The 26,609-nt window shown below is 37.3% G+C and overlaps 1 protein-coding gene across 1 annotated transcript in view; it reads left to right on the forward strand.

Moving 5' to 3' along the window:
- Window positions 1-26,609, forward strand: part of ENPP3 (ectonucleotide pyrophosphatase/phosphodiesterase 3) — a 65,413-nt gene that overhangs the window by 31,796 nt on the left and 7,008 nt on the right. Inside the window, exons 13-23 of the mRNA XM_025860953.2 lie at window positions 995-1,123; window positions 1,747-1,778; window positions 4,173-4,300; window positions 9,613-9,679; window positions 11,524-11,611; window positions 13,139-13,317; window positions 14,785-14,836; window positions 15,861-16,015; window positions 22,668-22,803; window positions 25,054-25,131; window positions 25,755-25,887. Of these exons, the coding sequence (XP_025716738.1) occupies window positions 995-1,123; window positions 1,747-1,778; window positions 4,173-4,300; window positions 9,613-9,679; window positions 11,524-11,611; window positions 13,139-13,317; window positions 14,785-14,836; window positions 15,861-16,015; window positions 22,668-22,803; window positions 25,054-25,131; window positions 25,755-25,887 (1,177 nt within the window). The remainder of the gene's footprint in view (window positions 1-994; window positions 1,124-1,746; window positions 1,779-4,172; window positions 4,301-9,612; window positions 9,680-11,523; window positions 11,612-13,138; window positions 13,318-14,784; window positions 14,837-15,860; window positions 16,016-22,667; window positions 22,804-25,053; window positions 25,132-25,754; window positions 25,888-26,609) is intronic.

Raw genomic sequence — 26,609 nt, forward strand, 5'->3', positions numbered from 1 at the left:
TATGGCTGGGTTGTTCAATCAAATATTTTTTGAGTGCCTATTCAACGTCAAGTACTTTGCTAGATGTGGTGTGTTTGGAGGTGCATAAAGCAGATATGGGCCTCTTCCAGATGGGGTGATCCTCTCTAGATTAGTCAAGCTAAGCTCCAAAGGCTGTGAAGGAACCAGGCATGCAGGAGAGGAGGAAAAGGGCTATGTCTACAGAACTTCTGTTTGTATTTTAGGACATCAAGATAAGGAGAAACAGAGTAACATTAACAATTTCTAAAATGTTTTCTTAACACATTGTCCTAGTGTTTGAAAATTAAAGGGAACCATTTTAATGTGCATTTTGTTAAAAGAAAATTATAAAACATAAAATAAGTGTATGAATAAATATGAAAATAAAAATTTAGGTGTAGTGGGAAGAATCTTTAAATAGTAAAGGTTTAACTACTGAATTTTTTTTTTTTTTAGATTTTATTTATTTGACAGAGAGAGAGACAGTGAGAGAGGGAACACAAGCAGGGGGAGGGGGAGAGGGAGAAGCGGGCCTCCCGCGGGCGGAGCAGGGAGCCCGATGCGGGGCTCGATCCCAGGACCCTGGGATCATGACCTGAGCCGAAGGCAGTCGCTTAACCGACTGAGCCACCCAGGCGCCCCTGAATTTTTTTTTAAAGTGCATGCTGCTTAAACAAATTTAAATAATAACTTAAGATACAATTAGCTTTCTCCAGATGATTTTCTTCTTTGAAATTAGTTGATTTATGTTAAACAGATGACCTATTTATAATTCTTGTTTATTGTTTTCTTATAAACATGACCCTTCTCCACTGTCAGGATTTTCAAGGTCTGCCATTTTTAGAGCGAAATCATAGGGTAAATTGTGTGAGTGCTCAGTGAAACGTGGTTTGAGATCTGTAACATAGAGTATCCCCGATTTGACATGATCAAAGACAACTGATTGTTACCATCTATATATATATATTCAGTAGATTTTTTTTTTTTAATTCAGGAATGGATCAGACTTACTGTGACAAGATAGAATATATGACTAATTATTTTCCTCAAATAAACTTCTACATGTATGAAGGGCCTGCCCCTCGTATCAGGGCTCGGAATATACCTCATGACTTCCATAGTTGTAAGTATGAAGACGCCCATGTGAAAAAAAAAAGGTAAAATCGAAAGTGAATAACCATACTTCCTGAATCTGAGGATGTAGAGATTGCCAAGCCCCGTCCTGTGACTTGGGAAGACCACACAGAGCAAAGGAGAAATTCCCTTCCTTGTTTAAATATAGTGAATCTATAAAGTCTGTGGTAATATTTTATTGTTGTTAGGTTAAAACATATTCTACTTATTCATATTAATATTAATAAAATATTAATTAAAACAAACATTAATATTAATAAAAATATCAATATATTCTACTGAATTGTTAGATTAAAATATATTCTACTTATATCCATATAAGTAGATATATATAATAAATAATATATAATGAAATATATTCTACTTACATTAATAAATCCTAGTTATATTAATTAAAACATCAACTAATTAAATTAAAATATTAATAAGATTTAGTATATTTTACTTAATTATTAGGTTAAAATATATTCTTAAATTCTAAAATAATTCTTTGCTTAAAATAATTTCTTATTTAATCTTACCAGATCACAGTCATTAATAAGTGTATATATCAAATTCATCTGAGTTGTTCACATTTGTAATGTGATTTATTTTTTTTCCCTTTTGAAACAGTTAATTCTGAAGAAATCATTAGGAACCTCAGTGTAAGTATACAGTGTCCTAATACATATCTATAAGGTAATATAATGTCTTTAAAATCTGGTTTGGAAGAAATTTGTATCCTATATTTCTGAGCCCAAGCCACTTGTCATTTATTTTTGAAACCCTCTGTTGACATTATTTTACATGCATATCAGTTGCTTTTATCTTAGGTGTTTCCATTTGCCATCGCCACCCCTACCCAAGAGATTAGTCTGGGGGACTCCTAGTTTATTTAAGTATAGGTAGCATGCAATTATAGTAAAAAATGTTAGGATGAAATGTGAATGACCAAAGGGGAGAAAAGACAGGGAGAAGAGTGTTACTGTAACCACTGCAAGTCCGATGTAGAAATGACCATTAGAGCAATTCTTTAGAGCCTTAATCACTCCTTTTTTCTCTTATACCTTCTCTGATATTTGAGTACACTTGGTAGGCAATCTTACTCCGTGCAGGGGAAAGGCATACAGGCAGTGTATTCATGCTGCTCAGAGGGGAACTTCAGAATTTTCAACATGTGGACTCTCTCAAACCACATATTGTTGCTCTTTTCCCCATCACCTCCCCCATGAACCGTACAACTGAAGCCCTGTCGGTGAGGAGGGGCAAATCCCTAACAATCCCGGTGGTGCAGGCGGATTGGATACCACAGGCTTTGGAAATCCATTACCTGGCATCGTAAATATAGGCTGGGCCTGGAGCCACAGAACCCCGAAGAAATGGATCATCCTTTCATAGAGTTGCCCACTAGTCCCAGGAAATATTGCATGAGGTAGTGCAATATTCTTGGTAATGCTGGTCCGAGGTCCCGTATTGAGCTTATATCGGACAAACATAACCAAACACGAACAGTGACTCCTTAGTTCAACAACGTTCTGGCTGCATGACCGACAACAGCATCAACTTTGTTCTTAGATAAAATGACCCAAGTTTTCCCGGCGTTAGGGTCTTCAGCCTAAATTCTCAAATGCAAAGTATAACCCTGTCCTTCTTCGGAAGTTGGCAGCATGCCTCCAGTGTCCTCAGGATTTACTCTGGCTACACACCAGCTAGGAGAGCGTGACTGTCATATGACCTGTGGTCCTCGAGGGCACATTCTAGTCCCTTGTTTCTTTGAGGAAGGAAGCTGCATACCCAACAGCTGCCATAGTGTACTTGCCTGGATGTTACAAAAATACTGGCTTCAGAAGGAAGTAATGATGGGGGAGCCTGGTTGACTCAATCAGTTAAGCATCTGCCTTTGTTTAGCTCAGGTCATCGTCTCTGGGTCCTGGGATCGAGTCCTGCATTGGGCTCTCTGCTCAGCAGGGAGCCTGCTTCTCCCTCTCCCCTGCCCCTGCTCATGCTCTCTCTCTCTCTCTCTCTCTCTCTCAAATAAATTAAAAAAAAAAAAGAAGTAATGTTGAATTAAAAATAAAAAGAAGCCTGGTAAAGATACCAAAATAGGCAAGAAAAAAAATGGCCGAAATATCTGTGCAATAATTAATTTCTCTTCCCCTTTTCATTCTAGAACTCTCCTTGCTCTCTTGTCCAGACTTCTTTTTAAATTGTTTTTTGTTCAAGTTCATGGTGTCATTTTTTCTTCTATAAATTGAGCACAAAATAGTGCTGACAGAGGCTTAAAATATTTATGAGATGATTGAGACTTAAATAAGAACGAGGAAGCAGAAAAAAATGTAATTTTCCCATATTCTTACCTTATGGCTTTTTCTCTTGTTTCTCAAAAAGGTCGCTTCCTTACTTTTTTTTTTTAGATGACTGTGAATTGCATTTTTACACAGTTTTAAAATATGCCATCAAGTTACTGCAGTAATTATTAAAGAAACAACATTTCACTCCAGTTTGTAAGAGATTCATGAATTTTTCACAAATAACGAGCCTGTCCTAGGTCTCAAAAGCTTTTGACTTGATTTGGGATTTAAGTCAATGAAGGTTGTTTCAAGGGCAAATTGAATCCATTGTAAGAGGATTTTGGTGCAATTAAACTGATTTTTTAAATTTTTACTGGTATTTAGTGTATTATATACTTTTCATATATAATTTAAATTCAAAAGTTGTATTTGCCACTTGAAATCTAGACATACCTACTGTCTGTCAACAAAGGAGGGGAGGTTTATGGTGGCTTAAGATACATACACAGGAATAAAAACTTAGAACGTCAAACACCAAATCATAATTTAATCATTTTGAATTGTAATTTAAATATTGTTGCAACAACAAAAACAACATAATTGGGGAATGTGACCACATTGATAATAGGTTTAATATCCTTATTTTATTAGCCAAGCTTAAATCCTTTCTTTTAAAAAAGTGCTTAATTGTCTTAAAAGATGAAATTGTTGAATTAGCTTGCATGTTTTTATAACTTATACGAAGAAAGAATTTACCTATTTTTTTAGTGCCGGAAACCTGATCAGCATTTCAAACCCTACTTGACTCCTGATTTGCCAAAACGACTACACTTTGCCAAAAATGTTAGAATTGACAAAGCTCATCTTTTGGTGGATCGGCAGTGGCTGGCTGTGAGGTTTGTGCATCTATTTACTTGTCTCGTAATACTTTTAACAACTGTCTTTCAATATAAGTTACCTTAATTTTACCCTACTATTATGATCATGGCGTCTTTCCTGAGTAGGGGTATTTGCTTGACTTTCTATGCTACCTAGCACTTCTGCACTTGAAACCCCTGTTATTAGGGGGCCAATCTTAGCACCCTAATCCTCAAAATATAGAGAAGGGAAGAAGGCTGATGCCGTTTATAGACCACTCCAGAAACTGTTAGCACCAGCACATTGCTAACCCCCACTCGGGTCTTTTCCATATGGTAGACGGATGGGAAGATGATATCCGTTGTCTTGCAGGTTGGTAGTAAGAAATTGATTAGCTGGCTCTTTGAGATCTTTGTCATCTTTGCGGTTTTCATGAAAGAGCACCTTTATGGCTCTAAGGCCAAGCTAACCAGTTAGGTGTTAACATTTCTTTCTTTTTTTTAGTTATCATTCACATTGTTGAGCATTTGCAAATTATAATTGTGCTTAGAGAAAATAAAAACCATTCTGAATCGCTTCATCCCAAGATAACCAATTATTGGTTTCACAAAATCATATTGGTTTGTTATTGTGTGTGCTGGGTCTTGCTCCAGGCCTTTGGGATACAGACAGGATTCTTGTCCAATGACAAAGGCTGATAATAAGGCAGCACACAAATACATACACACTTTCTGGTAGTTTAATGTTTCCTGTTTTTAGATTTCATTCCAGTGTTGTTGTTGCTGTTTTTCCATGTGCAGAAGTGGTTTTAAATGGAATCAGGATCGTATTGTTTCCTGCTATGTAATGCCGGAGGATACAGAGGACAATGGGAATACAGAGTCTGAAAGATATGTTTAACAAAGAGGAGACAAAAAAAGATGAGGTAGTTGGGCTCTAATATAACTGTGTGCAGGATGAGGAACTGGGGTTTTGGCAGAACCTGTTGTATGACCTAACGGGGAAACCCAAGCAGTACATGGTTAGGCCAGAGAGTGTGCATGTTCATACATGACCACTAGATGGCGCTGGCCTCTCTTCTTGGGATTGGAGTTTCATAACCCTTCGTGAAGGTCGGTGGTTTTACTGTGTGGCTCACCATACATAGCATTCTCCAGAAGAATTAAAAAGACTAAGCTTTACTAATATTAAGTATATAAGGCTTTTAGTAATGTAGGCATGTATTATGTAAACAAATATATGTCCAAATGTGGGTAAATTCTCCAAATATTTACTGTTGAGACTATGAGGTGGAAGAAGTTAGGAGGCCACTTGTACAAAATGAGGAAGTGCCCATCCTTCCGGTAACATGACCTATGGGTTATAGAAGGAGAGTCCAGACACCAGAATACCTCTGGGTGTTACACATTAATATCTAGTCTCAAATTATGAGCTTTGTAAATTTAATAGCTAGCAGTGAGATGTTCAAGGCTGAGAGTTCAAGACCTGCCTCCACACCTAGCTTGTGAGAACTTAAATTAATGTCTCAAGACTTCATTTTCATCATCTGTAACACCAAATTAGCCTGGTTGTATTACTCCCTTGATATTAAAGTAAACTAATTTATACCAAAGGAAATGTTGACGACAGCCCAAACCAGGGAGTCTCGTCTGATTAAGTCCTGCGTTCACTCTACCTCCAACTCTTAACACATGAATGTCAGGCTACCTGGTTTCTACATTAAAGTATGCTGTTTTAGGGCACCTGGTTGGCTCAGTTGGTTAAGCGACTGCCCTCGGCTCAGGTCACGATCCTGGAGTCCCAGGATCGAGTCCTGCATCGGGCTCCCTGCTCAGCAGGGAGTCTGCTTCTCCCTCTGACCCTATCCCCTCTCATGTGCTCTCTCTCATTCTCTCTCTCAAATAAATAAATAAAAATCTTTAAAAAAAATAAAGTATGCTGTTTTAGTTATAATGGTCCGATATTTGATAACTACATTAGATCTCTTTTCCAGAATTAGAGCAAATGTCATCATTTAGTGTAATCTGTCACCACCATCATTATCCTTATTTTGCCTAAAATGTGTTGGATTTTACTAATTTTGGGAAACCCAATTATCTGAAACTACACCCGAAGTATTGTTAAAATGCCCCTTTAAAGAACATGAATAACTTTTTTTTTTTTAAGATTGTGTTTATTTGAGAGAGAGAGCATGAGACCGGGTGGGGGGTAGAGGGAGAAGCAGACTCCCGCTGAGCAGGGAGCTCAGTGCCAGGACTAGATCCCAGGACTCCAGGATCATGACCTGAGCTGAAGGCAGTTGCTTAACCAACTGAGCCACCCAGGCGCCCAGGCGCTTTTTATGTTATGATCGGAAAGTGACAAATACTTCCCAGGCACCTTTCCTTTTTGTTTTTAAGTCATTTTATTTCTTTTAATTTTTTATTTTTTAAGACTCTATTTATTTATTTGTCAGAGAGAGAGAGAGAGCACAAGCAGACGGAGAAGCAGTTTCTCTGTTGAGCAAGGAACCCCATGTGGGACTCTATCGAAGGACCCTGAGATCATGACCTGAGCTGAAGGCAGGCGCTTAAGGATTGAGCCACCCAGGCACCTTTCTAAGAAATGGGGGTAGACACAGTCCCCACCCTAAGGATATTTGCAAAGGGAAGGAAGAAGACAATTATAATCAGGTGTAACAAATGCTGCTCCAGGATCAAGTACAAGGTACAAGGAAACAAAGAGTGATTACACAGCCCTGGTGTGGATGTCAGAGAACGTCAGAGGATGCTTCCTGGTGGGTGTGATTCCTGCTCTGGGTTTTGAAGACTCAGGATCGGATAGGCTAAATGCTGTCATGTGCAGCAGGTCTGCCCCAGGCAGTTGTGCAGAGGCACTCAGCCAAGATGAGAGGCAGTGGAAACAGAGCCCTTGCTCAGCTCACTGAGCCCTGACCGGGGAGGGGGGCGGGGTTATGTCTGCAGGTGCAAACAGACCACTTTTCTTTGCTGGAAGGCATCCATCCAAGTCTCGAGCACTGCCAGGCTGTATCTTCTCAGAGGTGCTTCTTTTCTTGAAATACTCTGCCCAGAGCAGTGGGCCACCTTTTTTTAAAGCCAGCAGCTGCTCTGGGGCAGGGAAGGGTAGAAATAGGTTTGCAGGCAGAAGGACTAGGTTCCAGCAATTTCAAGTAGTTCTGTATCGCTAGAGCACCGGGTAAATGAAGCTGCTCTCCTCCTGAAGGACCTTACCTGTCATGACTAAAACCTGTGACTTTGACTGTAAAGAAAAGAGATACACGGTGGCTAGTGCTGAATATGTGGATATGTGGATTTGCACTGCAGAGAGCTCACAGTGTTCAGTATGAGTGGGGTTGTGTGTGTGTGTGTGTGTGTGTGTGTGTGTGTGTGTGTGTGTGTGTGTGTGTGTGTTATGTGGGAAGATTCTGAAATTCAGAGTCAGGATAACCAATTAGGAACTTTGTTCAGGTCAGAATAAGGATCTAGCTTAGAATGTGGTAGAAGAGGAGAGCAGGGGAAAATGTGAAAGGGACTACACAGGTGCATAGGACTTGGCAGCTTCCTGGGGCTCAGGAAAGAAGTCTTGTTCATCTCCCATCTGTGTCATTACTCAGCTGTGGCAAAGAAACTGGCCCTGATTTCGACTTTATTAATTAGACATGGAGAAGATAAAAGAATTTGTTCCAGAAGTTTTCATAGGGTACTTGGAAGTGGAGCTAAATCATAACAGATAAAATCAACTCATGTTTTCCAAATGCTGGCTTCTATTTTTCCATATGTAATTTCCAGAGTCTAATGGTTGGAAAGCATAAACATGAGCAGTTAGAAGAGAAAATTTCTAAAATTTTCACTTGAGAAGAATAGAAAATCGTGTCTTTTCAAACACTATTTTTTATCTTTTACTTCTGAGTAAGTATTGACTTTCATGTTGACTAAAGTTTCCTAATTGATTTGGGTCAGATGTTGAAAATATTAAATATTTTTCTGAAAATAGAAAGATATAGAAAGGATCAATTTTAGAAAATTTTACCAATGACTTGGTGCTAAAGACCTTTTTTCTTCTTTCATTAATGAATCCTCTAGCCTCCCACATGGAATTTAAAACTTACTTATCCCCAGATAGTTCCAATCGTGATGGAACCAAATTTCTCTGCAATAAAGATAAAAATATTTTTTAAACAACTCTTTCCTTATGCCAAAAATTTTATTGGAATTAACCAAGGTAATGGACTGGCACCTTTGGATAATTGAATTCAAACCCCTTATAAATAGGACTCCTCTTGTTTTTCCCATTCCAGTTAGTCCTTAACGTCTCCTTTCTTCCCTCTGTTAGGTTAAGTGTAGCCTGCCCTGCTCAGTGTTATGATTTATTTTTTATTCTGTGATTTATTTTTATTTAAGCTGAGTGAGAGTCATTTATGAAAGTTTTAAAGTTAATTTTTTAAGACTAGACTGAAGTCCTGCCTCCAATGTAAAAACCAATGAAAACACTGTGTGTGGGTATTTGCCTGAGGAGTGGGAGGTGGGAGTGGGAAAGCAAATGAGCAAAATCTCTTAAGGCCAACTGTTGGGAAGAGAAGTCTGTTTTTCCATTAGAGACCTAATTTGACATTGTTGCTTTAAAAAAAATCTAGGTTTATTTATTGCCATTTTGTTTTCATGTATAAAAACCAACTATGTATACAATTGCTAATACTGGTCAATTCAAATACTAAAATATGAGAAGGTAGGCCAAAGACTAATTACATTTGAAAAGTCATTCAAGTAATAGGGCAACAGCCTACGAAAGAATGGCCCCCCAAATTAAAAATAAACTCTGAATTTACAAGAATATACTAGCTTCTTCTTACCAAGTGTTATAATTAACATTCCCTCCATATTCTTTATACTTTTATATTATTTCCCTAGATATCTCTGGTATCTAGGTAAAATAGTAATATTTTTTTCCTAGTTTCAAAGACTTATTTCTAAAGTACTGAAGTGCATTATGTAGTATATTAGTCAAACTATTCTTGATCACACAGACATTAATTAACGTGTAATTAATTGATGTGTAAATTCTTTTTTTTTAAATCCATGCGTTTGTTATTATCTTGTTTTCAATGTCTAAGGGTCAAAGGCTTTTGGATTCTATTTATAGTTTCTGGAATTCTCCTTCCTTCTCTCCTACCAATCTGTTTGTTCCTCTGTGGTTATGAATTTTAGCATGAAAAGAACTATATTTGTGCTGTTGTTGACAGCAAAATATATTTATATAAAAGCAGAAGGTACATAAAAATCCATTAAAGCTTAGTTTATAATAAGATTTCATATCAGTGTATTGATTGCAATGTAACATTATTTCTTTAAAGGAGTAAAGCATATTCATCCTGTGGAAGAGGCAATCATGGTTATAACAATGAGTTTAAGAGCATGGAGGTAACTGACTGCTTTATTATTTTTTTAACATATTTATTGAGCACCTACTTTGTGATAGGCCATCTTCAGGACCCTTAAATATAGCTGTGAACAAAACCCATAAGGATCCCTGCCCTCAGGAAGCTTTCATTCTAACAGATGAATGTAGACAATTGATGTAATAAGGAAATAATATTATTTGGTATGTCAGGGGATAAGTGTGATGGGAAATAAAAGTAAAGCAGAGTGGGTAGACACTGCGGGTGTTTCAGGGTACCATGGGGGCAGTATGCAATTTTACATAAGGTGTAGAGGGTCAGGTTCATTGAGATGATGTTTGAACAGAGGCTTGAAGAAACTGAAAGATTCTACCTTTCAAATATTCAGGGGACAAGTGTCCCAGGCCAAGGAAACGGCCAGTGCAAAGGCCTGAAGGCGGCAGTGTGCCTGGTATGTTGGGGATGAGAGAGCCTTCATAGGCTGTTGGAAGGATGTTAGACTGTAGCTGACTCAAGAGGAAGGAGCAAGGGTTCATCTGGGTACGTTAAGTCCCAAATATTTATTAGACATGCAAGTGGAGATGTTATATAGGCACCTAAAGAGAGTCTGTCTATCCAGAGATAAGAAAATTTGAGTTTTAGGTATGTAAATTATTCAAAAGATATGCAACTAGAGATGATCCTCAGAAACTGAGTACAGGTAGAAAGGAAGACCAAGAACTGAGCTCTAAGCAAATCTACGTGAAAAGGTTGAAAGAAAAAGAGTCACTAGCAGAGACACTGAGAAGTAAAGCCAGTAAGGGGAAGAAAACCGGGAGCGTAGTGAGTCCTGGAAGCCCAGGGAAGAGACTATTAGGGAGAGTCCATGAGTCAAGTGTAGCTGATATTCGCCTATAGGTAAAGCTTAATGATTTTTTGCAACCTGGTTATCTTATTGATTTCCATTAATAATACACACACACACACAGACACACACACACACACACACACACTCATTCCCAAATAAAGAAAAAGTATTGGACTTTTTATGAATATACTGCCTTTTAACATTGTCATGATGAGCTATAGATCCTTGTAAACATTTGAAAAGTCTCTGGAGACAGTGCTTCTCTGTTGAATACAGTAGTATTTGATAATTAAGTTAATTACTATAAGGAAAACTTAGGCTCCCAGTTCTTTGCTAATTATCTTGGAAAAAAAGATTATCTATCTATTGATCTATCTATCTGGCCCTGTTATCAAAAAATAATGTTTATTTATGTTTGACACTTTTCTTCTAGTTATTTACAATCTGAAAATATTAGATGTGTTATTAATAATATATTTAACATGAATTAATTAAATGTAAATAAAAGTATTTCGGTTTCTTCATCCTAAAAGTAAAGGGGAGGTATATTTGAGAAATCAGTGGGTTAGTATAAGTTGTAAAAAAAATTTAGTGTAGAGACTTAAATAGTTTTTGTCACGTATTAACTATTTGAACAATGATATGAAAGGACTGTGAAAAGAATATCTGATGTTATTGGATGAATTTCTAATTTATACTGTCTAGTTATGGTAGAACTGTGCTGATACTGCTTGTCCACAGTGGCTTGTTTCTCCTTGTCTGTTGACATACGAAGTACTGTGGAAGCAGGTACATTTAGCAAAAGTAAAATTGCAATATAGATTATATTTGGTTGGAATGGTTGGAATCCCCATCATAGATGCAAATGATATAAAAATCATTTTCAAATCTGAAAAGAAATCCTTACAGTAGCCTCAGACACAATTGGAGAGCTGGGACAGAAGGAAAATGGTGTCTCTGCCAATATCTGTTTTTGAGTTTAGATGACATCTAGTAACAGTAGGACTATTACCACTTAGGCTATCTTCTTGGCACATGGACCGAGTTTTAAAGAGAAGACTGAAATTGAGCCATTTGAAAATATTGAAATCTATAACCTAATGTGTGGTGAGTATATCTATATAAATTTAACATCAAAATGTGGATATAGTTTTAAAAATATGTATTTTGAAGTTGGTAATAAACTGAATCCCAGAGATGGATGCTTTGCCCTGAGAAGACAGAAAGTAGAAAAGATGAGAATGAATCATCATTCAGAATTATTCAGCAATAGGGGTGAATTCATTCTATTCACTGGCAATGATTTAGATCTCAGGAGACCAGCTTTTCTATCAGTTAGTTACTATTTGAAAATTTTGTAAGACTTAGATAAATAAAATTACATTTCTAACTTTTCAAAGCAGGAAAAGACCCCTAAAAGCACAAGTATTTTCTTGTAATTACAGAGAAAAAGCTTCTGGCATAAAAAGATGATAAAAGGCCTTTTTGGACAGATGTATGGGATTACACTTACTGTTTAAAAAAAAACAAACTTAAGAGTTAGAGTTTTAGGGGATCTCCCCTACTTTTATGCCTACATGCTTCCTTCAGAGCATTGTAGTAATAAATCATTTATCTCGGCAAGGCAATGGGTAAGTTGTAATTTCACCTTGAGCTTTAGGAATTCTGACGTAAATACACTCACAATTGTCATTCCTAATCTTGCCAAAGGTCTGTGGTGATTGAATATGACTTAGAAACCAAAGAGTATCCATTTGAAAATAATGTGTTGTAGCCTTAACAACTTTGGCTCTTGGTTCCCAAGCTGAAGTTTGTGGTCAGGGATGCTGGCCCTTTGTGGGGAGGCTTAGAAGGAACCAGATAGAATTTCAGTTCTAAGAGAGATCTATTTGGTGGTATTCAGCAGGAGCCACTTAAAAGACTTATGTTTGTAAAATATCTGTATATCGTATTGTTGTAGAAAACAAATAGAAAAAGTTATCTAAATATTACACAAAATTTGAGTTTAATTTTTTAAAGGTATCTGTCCTTAAAGAAGTTTCATATAACTAAGTAAATATACTATAAGTAAGATTGTAAATTAACTTCTTCAAAATTGTTTTTGATAAAAGTATAGCTTTTTATGCTAGAAAACCAGGATATGCTTAAGGAACAAAGGGATCGTTTAAGTAATGATACTTTTCTCTGGAGGAGCAGAAACAGTTCCTGAGAGAGCGTGTAGCTTCTATAACAAATGTTCCCATTGTCTAGAAAGAGGAGGTGATAGAAATCCTAGAAGGGGGTGTGTGGGGGGGAGTGTATGCATCTGGGTGGCTCAGTAGGTTAAGTGTTGGACTCTTGGTTTCGGCCCAGGTCATGATTTCAGGGTAGCAGGGTGGAGCTTTACATTGGGCTCTGCACTCAGTGGGGAGTCTGGTTGGGATTCTCCCTCTCCCTCTGCCCCCCACCACTCTCTCTCCCTCTCTTAAAAAAAAAAAAAATCCCTGGGGGAAGAGACACTAACCTGAAGACATAGGCAGTACAAGACCATGTTATAGCAGAATTTATTAAAGGAAGTTTTGTTTTCTTCCATCTGCAAGATAGGTGTTGTTGCCTTTTAATTTAAAACTACTTTGAATTTATTTTTAAACACAGATCTTCTACACGTTCAACCAGCACCAAACAATGGCACCCATGGTAGTTTAAACCATCTTCTGAAGGTACCTTTTTATGAGCCAACCCATGCAGAGGAAGTATCGAAGTTTTCCCTTTGTGGCTTTACTGTTCCATTGCCCACAGATGCTCTAAATTGTTCATGCCCCGAGCTACAAAGCGTAAGTAATAACTTTACACATCCATAAGAATGTAAAGGGGCAAGTTAATCTATAACCAGGGTTATAACTGGGGTAGCAGACCCCCAGGTTTGTGTTCTAGTTCAGATATTTACTAAGTAAATGTATGTGGTTTCTCTGAAACTTGTCTGGAGATGAGAGAGGCATTGTAAGATTAAGTATGTGAATATGCTTTGTAAACTGGAAAGCACTATTTGGACATTATTAATTCCCTTGTGAGCTAAGTGTCCTTAACAATTCAACACAGTAGAATCTTGGAGCTCTCTTTGATTTCCTTCCTCTTACAGCTACAAGACCTCTTACAGGTCTTTTTAGTGGGTCAGGCAGTTGGCTGAGTTCAGGAGCTTGACTTCAGACCCCAAGAGACCCAAGAGACTCTCAGGAAGGTGAGATTCCAGCGCTAGGAGTCCTTCCCCAAAAGGCAAGGAGTCAGAACAGAAGCTCAGAATCAGCACCAACCCTACCTGTGAGAACTAGAGCACAGGCATGGGGGCTGGGATTTCAGGATGGAATTGGAGCCCAGTTGTCAGGAGTCCATCAAGTTAAAACCAATGTCAAGGTGCATTTGATGTCAAGTTCAAAATGTCGTAGAGCTAAATAAGTACCTGCTGCCTCTGGGAAGAATTATTCCTTATAGCCAGGAGTCAGCAAAGACTTGACTTCCTCTAATCCTCAAAATAACATTACATCACATAGATCAATAAGTATATAAATAAATGCTGACAAAGAGAGGCTTTAAAGGACAAAAGTCCGGTCAAGATTTCCAATAAAAATCAAATCCACTGCCCAGATCAGAGTAGGGGTGTGGGTTTCTTACCTACAGCTTACCTGAATGGAACCTCCATTTAAAATAATAATAATAATAACAATAATAATAATAATAAACATTACAATGTAGGTGTTTTTGTCTCCATTTGAGGAAGAAGGAAGAGTCCGAGAAGTTAGGTAAACTGTCCAAGGTCACAGAAATTTGATCTACCTGACTGCAAACCTCCAAATTCTTCTTTGTAAAGAATGTCCTTTGCTGTTCAAAGTGCGGTCACAGAAACAGCATCTGCCTCCCTTGCAAGCTGGTTAGAGATCCAGAATCTGAGGCCCTACTGGGCTCAGGATTACTAATCAGAATCTGCATTTTAACAAGACCCTCAAGTGAGTTGTACTCATATTAAAGCCTGAGAAAATGAAGGATGATGTCATTCCAATTTAGTAGTTGATTCTAGCCCCATTATCAGCTGTTATCTTTGTTACCTCCCACACAAAGTATCCCAAGCAGTAGTAGGATCTGTATATTTCTGAGCAAGTGGTGGAATTGGAATTTAAACTCAAGTTAGTCTGGCTTCTTTGTTGAGTAGTAAAATATTTGGTATTACTGCAGAAATAACCCTGACCACCTTTTACATACATGTCTTAATCACTTCGACTTTCTCTCTTCCCCATGTTGTCTTGCAGAATACTTCTCTAGAATATGTGAATCATAGGCTAAATCTCTCTCAAGATGAAAGTAAGTCAATAGAAAACATGTCAAGTCTTTGGTGTTTAGGCCTAACAAAAGACGATATTGCCTTTTTGGGATTCTTTAAAATAAGCTCTCAGAGGCTTTTGAACATAAAGATTGTATTGCCAATATACAGGAAGAAAAAAAACCCACAAAACTATTATTATTATTATTATTACCTATTATCTTTTAAGTATTCTCGTGTTAAACTCACTAGGCCTGTTTCATGATTTTAAAATGGGGATACCTTCTTTATAGAGTTTTTTTGTGACAATTAAATGAGTTAATATATGTGTGCACTTAGAATAGTGCCTGGCACACAGTAAGAGTTTAGTAAATGTCTTGGTTGATTGATAATCTTTTTATAATCTGTTGAGTGTTACTGCATGGCATGAATACCTTATAGGTTTTTTTTTTAAGATTTTATTTATTTATTTGAGAGAGAGAGAATGAGAGATAGAGAGCACGAGAGGGAAGAGGGTCAGAGGGAGAAGCAGACTCCCCGCTGAGCAGGGAGCCCGCTGTGGGACTCGATCCCGGGACTCCAGGATCATGACCTGAGCTAAGGCAGTCGCTTAACCAACTGAGCCACCCAAGCACCCGAATACCTTGTAGGTTTTTAAACTATCAATAATTGATGGATTTTTAGAATATAATAATAGGCAAATGAAAATAAGTAAATACATTAGGACCTTCTTTATAAAATTGCAAAATCATTCCTATGATAATTATTAAGGTAGGTCATCTTTATTACAAAGTATGTCCTTTTGGTTTCGAGGTTGTATCTCTTCAAATATGTCCTGTGATCTGTTAGCTGCTTGGCCAAATTATTTTTCTAAACCCTAGTTTTGTAATATGTAGAATGGAAAATAACACTTGCCTCAGAGCTGTAAGAATTAGGAGGTTAAGTATGTAAAGTAATTATCAGAGTAACTAGTACATAATAAACCACCAGATGATAATTTTATGCATAGAAAGAAACATTTGCTAATTTTACCAACATTTTTATTTGATGTTATTTTCATTTTAGTAACAGCGACAGAGAAACTAAATTTGCCATTTGGGAGGCCCAGGGTTGTGCAGAAGAACAAGGAACACTGTCTTCTCTATCACAGGGAATATGTCAGTGGATTTGGAAAAGCTATCAAGATGCCCCTGTGGAGCTCCTATACAGTACCAAAACCAGTGAGTTCTTGTCTCCATTGAGCCATGAAGGCTGCAAAAAGTTTGTAGTTCTCAAATAGTCTAAGACTTGACTTTTGATTTTCAGTAGAGATCCCAAAGGGAGTTCACTGGTCTGTGTCTTGTAAGACAATGTCCCAGGTATTTCTTAAAGGTATTTATAGATGCTGTGTGTGTGCAAAGGAGAACGCGTTGTGTTTTGCCTGGGGAAATTAAAAGGTGTTCACAGGCCAATTGGTAAGGCAGGTAGAAAAGAAGCTTTCCAAGAGAAGCAACACGAAATACAGAGGCACACTATTTTGTCTATCCTACGTACATGGTGGGTGCACCTAGAAGGTGATGCTAACTAGATTATAAAGGGCTTTATATTTATTTGATTGTTTAACAAATACTTTACCATCTGCTGTGTGTTATGTTAGGCACAAGGAACACAATGTGAGTAAGAAGTAATTCATCCCTGAAGCACTCTAATAGGTCAGGCTAGACTTAACAGGTATAGATTTGTTATGTCACATCTCTCCAGGCGGCGCATGAGAATCCAACTGTTGAAATTCTCTTCCTTTTTCATTGTCTGGCAATCTCTCTTTCGATAAGTGACCTTGGGACATTTGGCTACCAAAAGAAAGAAAATGTCAGATGTCTATCTCACACCATATACAAAATTAAATTGCTGGTGGATTTATAGACCTAAATGTGAACAGCAAATCCATATTTTCCTTTGTGTATATCTTTATGACTTTGGGATAGGGAAGGATTTCTTGGGACACAAGAACAACAACAACAAAAATACAGAGGAAATTGGCTAATTTGGCTATATTAATGTAATGGGTGACAAAAAAGACAGTTATGGATGAGACAATATTTGCATTGTATATAAGAAACAAGAGGTGAGTATCCAGAACGGTAATTAGGATCCAGAATAGCTAATAAATTTCTTCTACTAACCAAGAGAATGGCAAACATCTTAGTTAGTAAATGGGCAATGACTATGAGCCAAGCAATTGAACCTCATTAGCAATCAGGAAACCATAAATGAAAGCAAAAATCAAAGTCTGCCAAAAGTCAGTCAAAACACCCCTTCGGGGCAGGGATGGTTCTATTTAATGTATCCCAGCACAATAGAGCTGCCCAGTAAATGTTACCTGAATGAATGCATTGCCTAAATTAATCCCAACCATTATTTTAAAAGACTTAAGGAGAAAGCAGTACTTTCAACTAGAAGAGTAAATAAGTAATCAGGAAGCTGTTCTTGTCAAGATAACCTTGATGTCTTAGATCCAAAGACTCTGATGATAAACCTCTACCTACTACTGTTCTTGCTAGGAGTATAGATACTCCACTTTTTATGGCCAGGAAGTGATTGATTGTATCTGGTTTATTTACTCTTCTTGTTCCAATTCAAGATTTCTGGAGAAAAATAAGCATATTTTCCCACTATTAATTGAAGCTTTTTGTGTTCTGAGCACCAACTCTGCTGCTGACAGTGGTTTAATTGTGGCCCGCGGTAGGAGAGCATTGATGTTGTTTCCCAATGTAGGCAAAACTTGTACCGACTGTTACCTGAGTTCATGTGTATGGTTAATGGCAACATCACTTTCCTATTATGCAAAATGTTCAGTCTGTGACTTTCTTCAACACACTGTGGAACAACCATGTGAAGTTATTTATTCCTTTAAATAATTCCTATTTGTTTTTGGTTTTGAGAAGGGCAGTATATTCAAGGCCAATCTTAGCATTCAGTTCTCTATTTTGAAAAGTCCAGGTATCAGGGATTGTGTGGAGTTGAGGGGAATATTTATGTTTTTAATACTTTTCCCCTTCTGTCTTGCATTCCTGAACTTATATGAGCTTTAGCAGAAACCAGAGGCGGAGAGATTTTAAGTGGGCTCAGACCAGGAGTTTAGTACAATTCTTTTTTGTTATTGTTTTAAAACTGGCTTCTTTGTTACCAAAAGTTCCTGTCCTTTCACTGATCCCACAGAACTACTTGTGTATTTCTCCCTCCATGTGACAGGATGGAATTCTAGCAATTTTCTGCTTTCTAATTCAGAAATTACTCTGTTAGTATGTTGTGGTTCAAGAAAATTACACACAAGGATGTTTTGAGATTCACATAAAAATGCTGTAAATCAGCCCTGTGCTTGAAAAATCAGACTTTAAATAAGCACTTTTTGGAGCATGGGCCCAATTGGCTTGTGCCTTTAAGTTTTATGGAGCTTTTGTTTTTCTGTGGTTTTGGTGGGTTTTCTAATTTTTGTTGTTGTTATTGTTATCTCAGAAGAGTTCTGGAGAAGGAGCTGTGATTTGAAATCGTGCTCCTGCAACAACAGCTTCAAAACTATTAGGGTTGATTAGACTGTATATGGGTTTTGCTTCTTGGCCCATTGAGCAGGACTACGTGAGCTGTTTCTTCTGTTGCTGGGTGAAAAATTGAAATTAGGAGCAAAAATTGCGATTATGTTTTAGAATATATACCTTATAAATTTAATGTAAATCAAAACACTTTTTCACAGAAGAAAATCTAGCACTCTTGATTCTCTCGATCTATGTGTATATACGTCCCATATCACTGGATTTTTGAATGGCCTTTTTTCGTTTCAAAAGCTTATTAGCGCTAACATTATAAATTATGGCCCAATCATGTTTAATGATTCTTTAAAAAACTAGGAACATTATTATGTATCGCAAACATTTTTTTGGAACTATAAGAAATATTTTTCCCTATAGAAAAAAACCACGGCCAGAAAAATAATAATTTTAAAAGTATATAGTAATTATCCTCACCATAAGATCAGATGGTAACAATCCAACCTTCAAATAAATAAGTTTAGCTTTTATGTTCAGCCTACAGGTAAAGAGAGTCTATAACCTCAATAAAAATAATTTTATCCACTGTTCAAGTTTTATTTTAACCCCACGCCAGACTAGAATTGAAAGCATCTCGCTTTCCTGTCTGTGCTCATCTACCTCTCTTCAAGAGTTTTGAGAGCTAGGGAGTTCAGATTTTTATCTGAGTATCTGAGTTCTATTTATTGTTTTCCTGACTTTCTATCCCCTGGCTTAAAGAACTCTAAAGAACTCTGAAGAGCTAGCAGGGTTGAAGCTGTTTCTATATGTGGGAGGTGGGGGGGGGATGGTTCACTGTGCCTTCTCTCAGGAGCCCAGGACTCAGAAGTGACACGATCATACCTCCCCTCCATCCTTCTAGAGGGCTGCCTATTGCATAATCTCCCCTTTCTAAAAGAAGGCCACATCCTGTCTTTCCTTGTCTTGATGCACTTATATTAGGGGTTCAAGTTAGGTATGTAAGAAGCAAGATTTTCAGTAAAAAAAAAAAGCATAACTTTTTTTTAGCACTTTCTGGCTAAAGCCATCCTGATCCATGTCCCCCCACTCTAAGTCTATACTACTTTGAGAAAATAGTAAACATTTTTGCCCAACTGTTATGTAAGTATAACTTCTATAGCTGCAGCCTCATGAAAAATTACAATATACTTCCTTCCTTAACATTTTTATAATTTTTAAAATTTATTTATTTTTAAAAGATTTTATTTATTTATTTTTCAGAGAGAGAGAGAGAGAACAAGCAGGGGGAGTGGCAGAAGCAGAGGGAGAAGCAGGCTCCCCGCTGAGCGAGGAGCCCCACTCAGGACTCGATCCCAGGACCCTGGGATCATGACCTGAGCCGTAGGCAGACACTCAACCCACTGAACCACCCAGGTGTCCCCATTTTTATAATTTTAGCTGTTGAATATAGGCATTTCATCTTCCTTCCATTACAGAAAATACATCCATGGCTATATTGATGTGTTATACATTTCTTCAAGTAAAATGTACAAAACGTGATGTTTTAGAGTAAAATGATAAGGACGTGTGGTAGGAAACATCAACTCATGAGGTTCTGGGCGTCTCTGGGGCTGATAATCGATATTGTTGGTTCTCCCATTTTATGACATCTTTACATGACCCTTTATGTCAAATGAAGAAACCTGGTTGGTTATTCAGAACTGTTTGCTCTGGTGTGTTTCTGAAAGGATATAAACAGATGTTTTTAGCTTTCCAGTGTCTGCCATGAGGAGAGTGGAATGAATGGTAAGAGCTAACCCACTGCCTCTAACACAAATATCTTCATATTCCTTGATTTATTTTTTGGTTTGGTGAGTTCTGTCACTCAGGAACTTCCTGAGAAAGGAAGAAGGAAATGTGTATTTTTGAGACTTTATGTATCTTAAAAGATTCTTATTCCATCTATACACTTACTTGATGGTTTAGCTTTAGAATTTTAGAGAGAATTTTTCTTCAAACTCATAGGATATAAAGTTTCCTGCACTGATTCTCTAATGTTTTTTATATGTTCCCTAATTTTTTTCCATCTTTTGTCTTTAATTTTACTTTTTTGGAGATATTTGCAACTTCATCTTATAAATCTTATTGAATATTTTATTTCTGTTGTCATATTCTTTTTTAAATCCCAGGAGCTCTTTCTGCTTTTCTACTGCTTTCTCTTCTTCCTATATGTATGACATATATACTCTCATCTCTCTAAGGAGCAAGTTTTCTTCTCTCTCTGCATTGTCTTTTTTATCTTGGTTCCTCCTCTAGCCCGAGAAAATGTTTGGTGAGCCTTGGTTATAATTTTATATGTTAAGGGACAGTCACTAAGCTGTGTGGCTGGGGGCTGGCCAGCTGGTAGACTTCACTATAGGTTGATCAGGATAAGAACCAGCCATTTTGTTGGGGATTCCTAATTGTAAGCGTCTAGTTTTCCTTTGGGCTGCTTTGTATCCCAAAGAAAGGACACTTTTAATCTAATAATTTTACACTCAGCATATAAAATTGGGCAGCCTTCATGTGAGCAGTGAGACTGGGGGGAGCCTTACCATTCAGTATATGGATTTTTATTTAATCCCATTGCTTTCAATATGGTGCACCTGCTGTCTGGGCTGTTTTGTGTCCTTCGGTCTGAACATTCCTCCGGTGAGTGGACTTTCTATCTAGTCTCTTTTACAGACTTTCAGCCTGTCCTCTTCTTTCTGGCCCTATGTACATTACCCGTCCTCAGGAGACTCCCAGTTGTACCCTTGGGTTTTGGAATCCACTTCTTTGTGCTTTCCCCAGTCATGGCTTTTGGTTGTCAGTGTATACTGGTCTACTAAGTCACGTTACGATAGTAAACAGATGTTGATCTGATCTCCAGTTTCTGAAAATTTCTTATTATCCATTATGTGTTTTCATCATTAATGTTCTTTTAATGGGATTTTGGAAGGGAGCAGAGATAAATGTGTTCAATCTAGCTGAGGAGTCTATTCAACTTCTTTATCGTGTTTTCCCGCTGGAGTGTTGTAGTCTGTTGGGGAGTACCTTCTGTGGTTGGCTTTCCTCAGACTTCACTCACCCTCATCTCCTACCTATTCTATACCTCATCATGGTACTCTCCTGCCTATGAATACAGTGCACAGAGTTTTTTGCCTTTTTCTTTGTGAATTGATCTTATACATTTTATTTTCCTCCAGCTTTATCGAGATATAATTGGCATAAAATATTATATAAGCTTAAAGTGTACAGTGTGATGATTTCCTACATGCATATATTATAAAATGATCACTATATACATTTCGGACACCACAGCTAATTTTCGCTTTTAGCACAATGCAGTGAATAGGGGAAGGACATCGTAATTTAATTTAACCTTCTTTTTTTGTTGTTAAGAAATGTATACATTGTAGGCAGGTAGTGGTATATGAATCAAAATTGGAAAAAAAATGAAATGAATAGCAAAGTGTTTACTTATGATTATATGCTAATTGAAATATAATGATGATGTAATACTGTATTACCTTAAACACATGAGTTAGGCAGCATATTTATAAGATGCCTGCTAGTGGATAAGTTATTGTATTAGTCTTTAAATAGAGTTACACTGGGTGGCTTAGTTGGTGAAGCATCTGCCTTCGGCTTGGGTCATGAGTCCGGACTCCTGGGATTGAGCCCCACTTCAGGCTCTCTGCTCAGCAGGGAGTCTGCTTTTCCCTCTGCCTCTGCAGCTCCACCTGTTTGTGCTCTCTTTCTCTCAAATAAATAAAATCTTAAATAAATAAATAAATAAATAAAGTTACAAAGAAAATTGCAAAAAATATATTCCTATATTACATGATAAATGAAGCACAGCTAACAATTTTTTTTAAGTCTCCAGGTAAGTCCAGACAACTGTAGCTTCTTTGAATTAATCTCAGATTGCCCAGCTGAAGAATAACATCCTTAGTTTGTATGTGTATTTTTAAAATGAAATGTTTTTATTTTGTTTTCAATCTTTACTTATAAATACACCATATATGTATCCACCTAAAAGATCCTAAAAAGAATTTTGTTTTTTAGTACTAGCTCCCATTATTCGTTGGCTCTCACTTCACTTTTGTTCTGCAAATATTCCTTTCCAAGATGGATTTGATTTGCCCTCCCAGTGTCCCTAACCAGAAGGGAACCACAGAAAAAAAACATTGCTGAAGACATCCATTTCCATTGCTTGCGTAGACCTGATTCACTAAGAAAATAGGAAAAGGTTAAATGAAAAACATTCTAGGGAAGTTACAAACCATATAAGGTGATGAGTTAGCCACGACTGTGGGCGTAACTTTCTTTTTCTCTCTTTCAACAGGGAGACACATCGCCTCTTCCTCCCACTGTCCCAGACTGTCTACGGGCTGATGTCAGGGTTGCTCCTTCTGAAAGCCAAAAGTGTTCCTTTTATTTAGCAGACCAGAATATCACCCACGGCTTCCTCTATCCTCCTGGTTAGTAGAACTCTTTTTTAGAGCAGTAACTTAGAAAGCCCTCATCAGCTGGATGTGGGCATGTGCCTCAAACATACGCTCCCTGCCGAAACTACCTGCTTGGGCTAGACTAGCTGCCCAGGAGGCTTCAGCGGTTGCGGGCTGACTTGAAGCAGCACAGCAGCTCTAATAAAGATGAATAAATTTTGCAGTGCGAACCAAACATCAGCGCTAATCTGGCCCACATGTTCAGAGAGTTCGGCAGGTTTAATTTTAAAACTGAAGATTGCTTGGAGAGGGACGCAAAGCGTCCAAAAAAACATTTTTTTTTTTTTTTTTCTGGCTGCCACCCAAGCGAGGGCCTGCAGGGAGCATGCAGCTGTGCTCGTGGCGAGAAATCAGGCTGGAATTCGGGCCTGTCGCACACAGAGCATGCTCATGCCCAACCATTTCACACCGTGGGTTACGCCGCTAAATGAACTTTACATTTTTTGTTTGTTGGTTTTTAGGTTTTTGGTTGCTTGTTTTTTGTTGTTGTTTTGTTTTTAGAAAGCCTCTCTCTTGAGAACACGCAAAAGCCAGGGTCATTTTTCTAAACTCAGATCTCTTCCCTATTCAGCAGGAAATGTCATTTTTATGAACTCACTCATGAGATTCTCAACAATTTCAGCTTTTGGGAATGGGTTTGCTTCCTGATATTTGGCTTCATTTTTCTGGAAGCCATGACCTAAAGAGGTCAATTTAGAGATTTATAATTTAGGGGTTCTTCAGAGTGGGGAAAAAAAAGCCTTCATGAAAACAAGTAGCACATCAATTTAAATCCCTAACACAGAGTTAGAATAAATAAACTGATATATCTTATTAAAATGTCTGCAGAGTTCCCAAACTTACGCAAACACTAGGATGAACCTTAAGTAGTTGCAGTATTTTGTTAATAATTTTTAATTGAGGTCTAAAATTGTATCTGTTGAGCCGTAAGGCATTGGTTGATATATAAATGCCTTGACCAGGAAATGAAATTAATAACTAAACAACTTGTCTCAAAAAATCTTAAGGATGAAATGAAACTCTTTGCTAACTCTCCACTATTTTTTTGTTAGAAATTCTATTATAAGCTCATCTTATTTTTCTCTGAAAAGGAGGTAAGACTATATGGATTGCTATCCCAACTTTCAGGGCTTAATTTAAAAAGTAGAAAAAGCTTCTAAGCGTTCTGAGGACTGTGAGTAACATGTGAAATTTTAAGGAAAAACAAAAAACCCCAACAACTTGTTTTTCCTTGCTTTTTGGTGCCCATCCATTGGCCTTCCATTTAAATACTAACATACCCAAGTATAGTTTAAATATAAAAACCATTATAATAAACATTTATAGGCTTGTAGCTTTTTTAATCCTCATGCTATTTCCACGATAATAGATGTCATGAGACAATGAAGCACAGAGGGACCGAACACTTTGCTCCAGCACTCACTATGCTAGACAGCACTTCCAGAAGTCCTCCAAACCAGTCGTGTGTGGTGTCGTCAGCAGTCTTTATCGAGTTAAAACTCACTTTCTTAGGGAAATTTGATTTTGGAAGAGTTATTTATAGCAGCATTATTATTTTGTGCACATTCAATAACTATATATGCATACTGGTACAGTGCTTGTTTTCTAGGGCTATTATAACTGATTACCACAAACCTGGTGGCTTAAAACAATAGAAATGTATTTTTTCACAGATGTAGAGATCAGAAGTCCAAAATCAAGATGTTGGCTGGGCCATGCTCCCTTTGAAGGAGAGAATCTAGGGGAGAATCTTTCTTTACCTCTTCCAGCTTCTGGGGGCTCCAGGCATCGCTTGGTTTATGGCTACATCACTCCAACCTTTGCCTGTGTCTTCACAGTGACTTCTCCCCTGAATCTCTCCTTTCCTGAACCTCCTCTCTCTTTTTTATAAGAACACCAGCCTACTCTAAATCCAGGGTAATCTCATCTTGAGATCCTTAACTCAATTATATCTGCAAAGACCCAATTTTCCTATGTATCACATTCACAGGTACAGGGGGTTTAGGACTTGGACATATCTTTTTCAGGGTCACCATTCAACCTACAAGTATCAAATGCATAAAACTGTCAGGATTGTTGATAACCTCTACCGGAGAGTACTCAGTATCCCTGTGTTTTGACTGCTAATAAATTTTCATTAGTATGTAGTACTATTTTGCGTATTATGTAGTATGTTATATTTTCTCCTCTGACTAAAGTTAATCAAATACATTTGTTTTGCAGCAAACAATAGAACTTCCGATAGTCAATATGATGCTTTAATCACAAGTAATTTAGTCCCTATGTATAAAGCATTTAAACGTAAGTATACATTTAGATTATTAATTTAAAAATACCTAAGTGACTTTATGAACTTATAAACTAAACGCATCTTTTTTTTTTTTTGCAATTTGTCTCTGATATTGAGTCATTATGCTCTAATGCTTTAAATTTAGAAATAGGAAGGATCTCTGACATAGTTTTTTTTTTTTTTCAACTTCAACTTTGGGTACCTTGTGACTAGGACTTCAATAATTTGTTTTTAATCCTAGTTTAGCTCTAAATGGTTATTCACAAAACAAAATTTTACTGACACTTACCATAAGTGAGTGAAAGGTGTTTGTCCCTAGAATCATAATTAATAAAACAGTATGTATGTTCTGACTGTTGTTTGAATATCACTGTCCTCAAAGCACCTCGGCATTAGGAAGGAATTTGGAAACATGTTTTACTATAATGTCAAGACTGCAACTACATCAGGAACAGGAAGTACCATCAATGTGACTATTTTTGTTACATGGACTATTTTGCAGAACTTACCTAATCACCACTGACAATTATCGAAGCAGAACTTGACGCTATTTAAATGTACCTCTCTATAATAGAAAATACTTCCATGTTCAATAAAGATAGACATTTTTAACATCTAATTCTATTATTTTTAGAAATGTGGGATTACTTCCACAGTGTTCTTCTTGTGAAACATGCCATGGAAAGAAATGGAGTAAATGTGGTTAGTGGGCCAGTATTTGATTATAATTACGATGGTCATTTTGATGCTCCAAATGAAATTAAAGGGTAAGTAATTTGAAAACAAATGGACTTTTTGATTTAGCAATAGGGTATCATGAGGGGAAACCTCGTACTCTAAATAAAAGCTTAATATTCTAAATATCACACAACATATTTGTTTTTAATTTTTTTAAAGATTTTATTGATTCATTTGAGAGAGAATGAGAGAGAGAGAGAGCACATGAGAGGGGGGAGGGTCAGAGGGAGAAGCAGACTCCCTGCCGAGCAGGGAGCCCAATGCGGGACTCGATCCCAGGACTCCAGGATCATGACCTGAGCCGAAGGCAGTCGCTTAACCAACTGAGCCACCCAGGCGCCCTAAATATCACACAATATATTTATGTAGAGATGCTATCATTGACTATTTTCAACTAGTCTAAAAATGCTGCAAAAATTTTATATGGCAAAAATTTAAACTAATGGGCAAAGAAAAAATGTTGAGGAAAAGTTCAGCAAAATTTTTATTTAGAAAATTTCTAAACAAATGGGCATAGGGAAAATGTGATTTTGTAAAGGTTAAAGAGAAAAGACTCACTGTACTATCAGTAAATATAGAGCCAGTCCAGCAATTAATTTAAAAAAATCAAGCAGAGATGATTCACAATATTGTCCAATAGTGGATGATTCATAAAATATCTCCCAGGAGAGGGTAGAGGCTTCCTCTAGAAAACCAGTCCTATTAACTTGTATATCTTTGTACTAAACCTGGTCATAATATGTTGCTAAGA

The sequence above is a fragment of the Callorhinus ursinus genome, unplaced genomic scaffold, assembly GCF_003265705.2.
Source record: "Callorhinus ursinus isolate GAN/ISIS: 27379988/994484 unplaced genomic scaffold, GSC_fseal_2.0 scaffold6, whole genome shotgun sequence".
NCBI classification, from domain to species: Eukaryota; Metazoa; Chordata; class Mammalia; order Carnivora; family Otariidae; genus Callorhinus; species Callorhinus ursinus.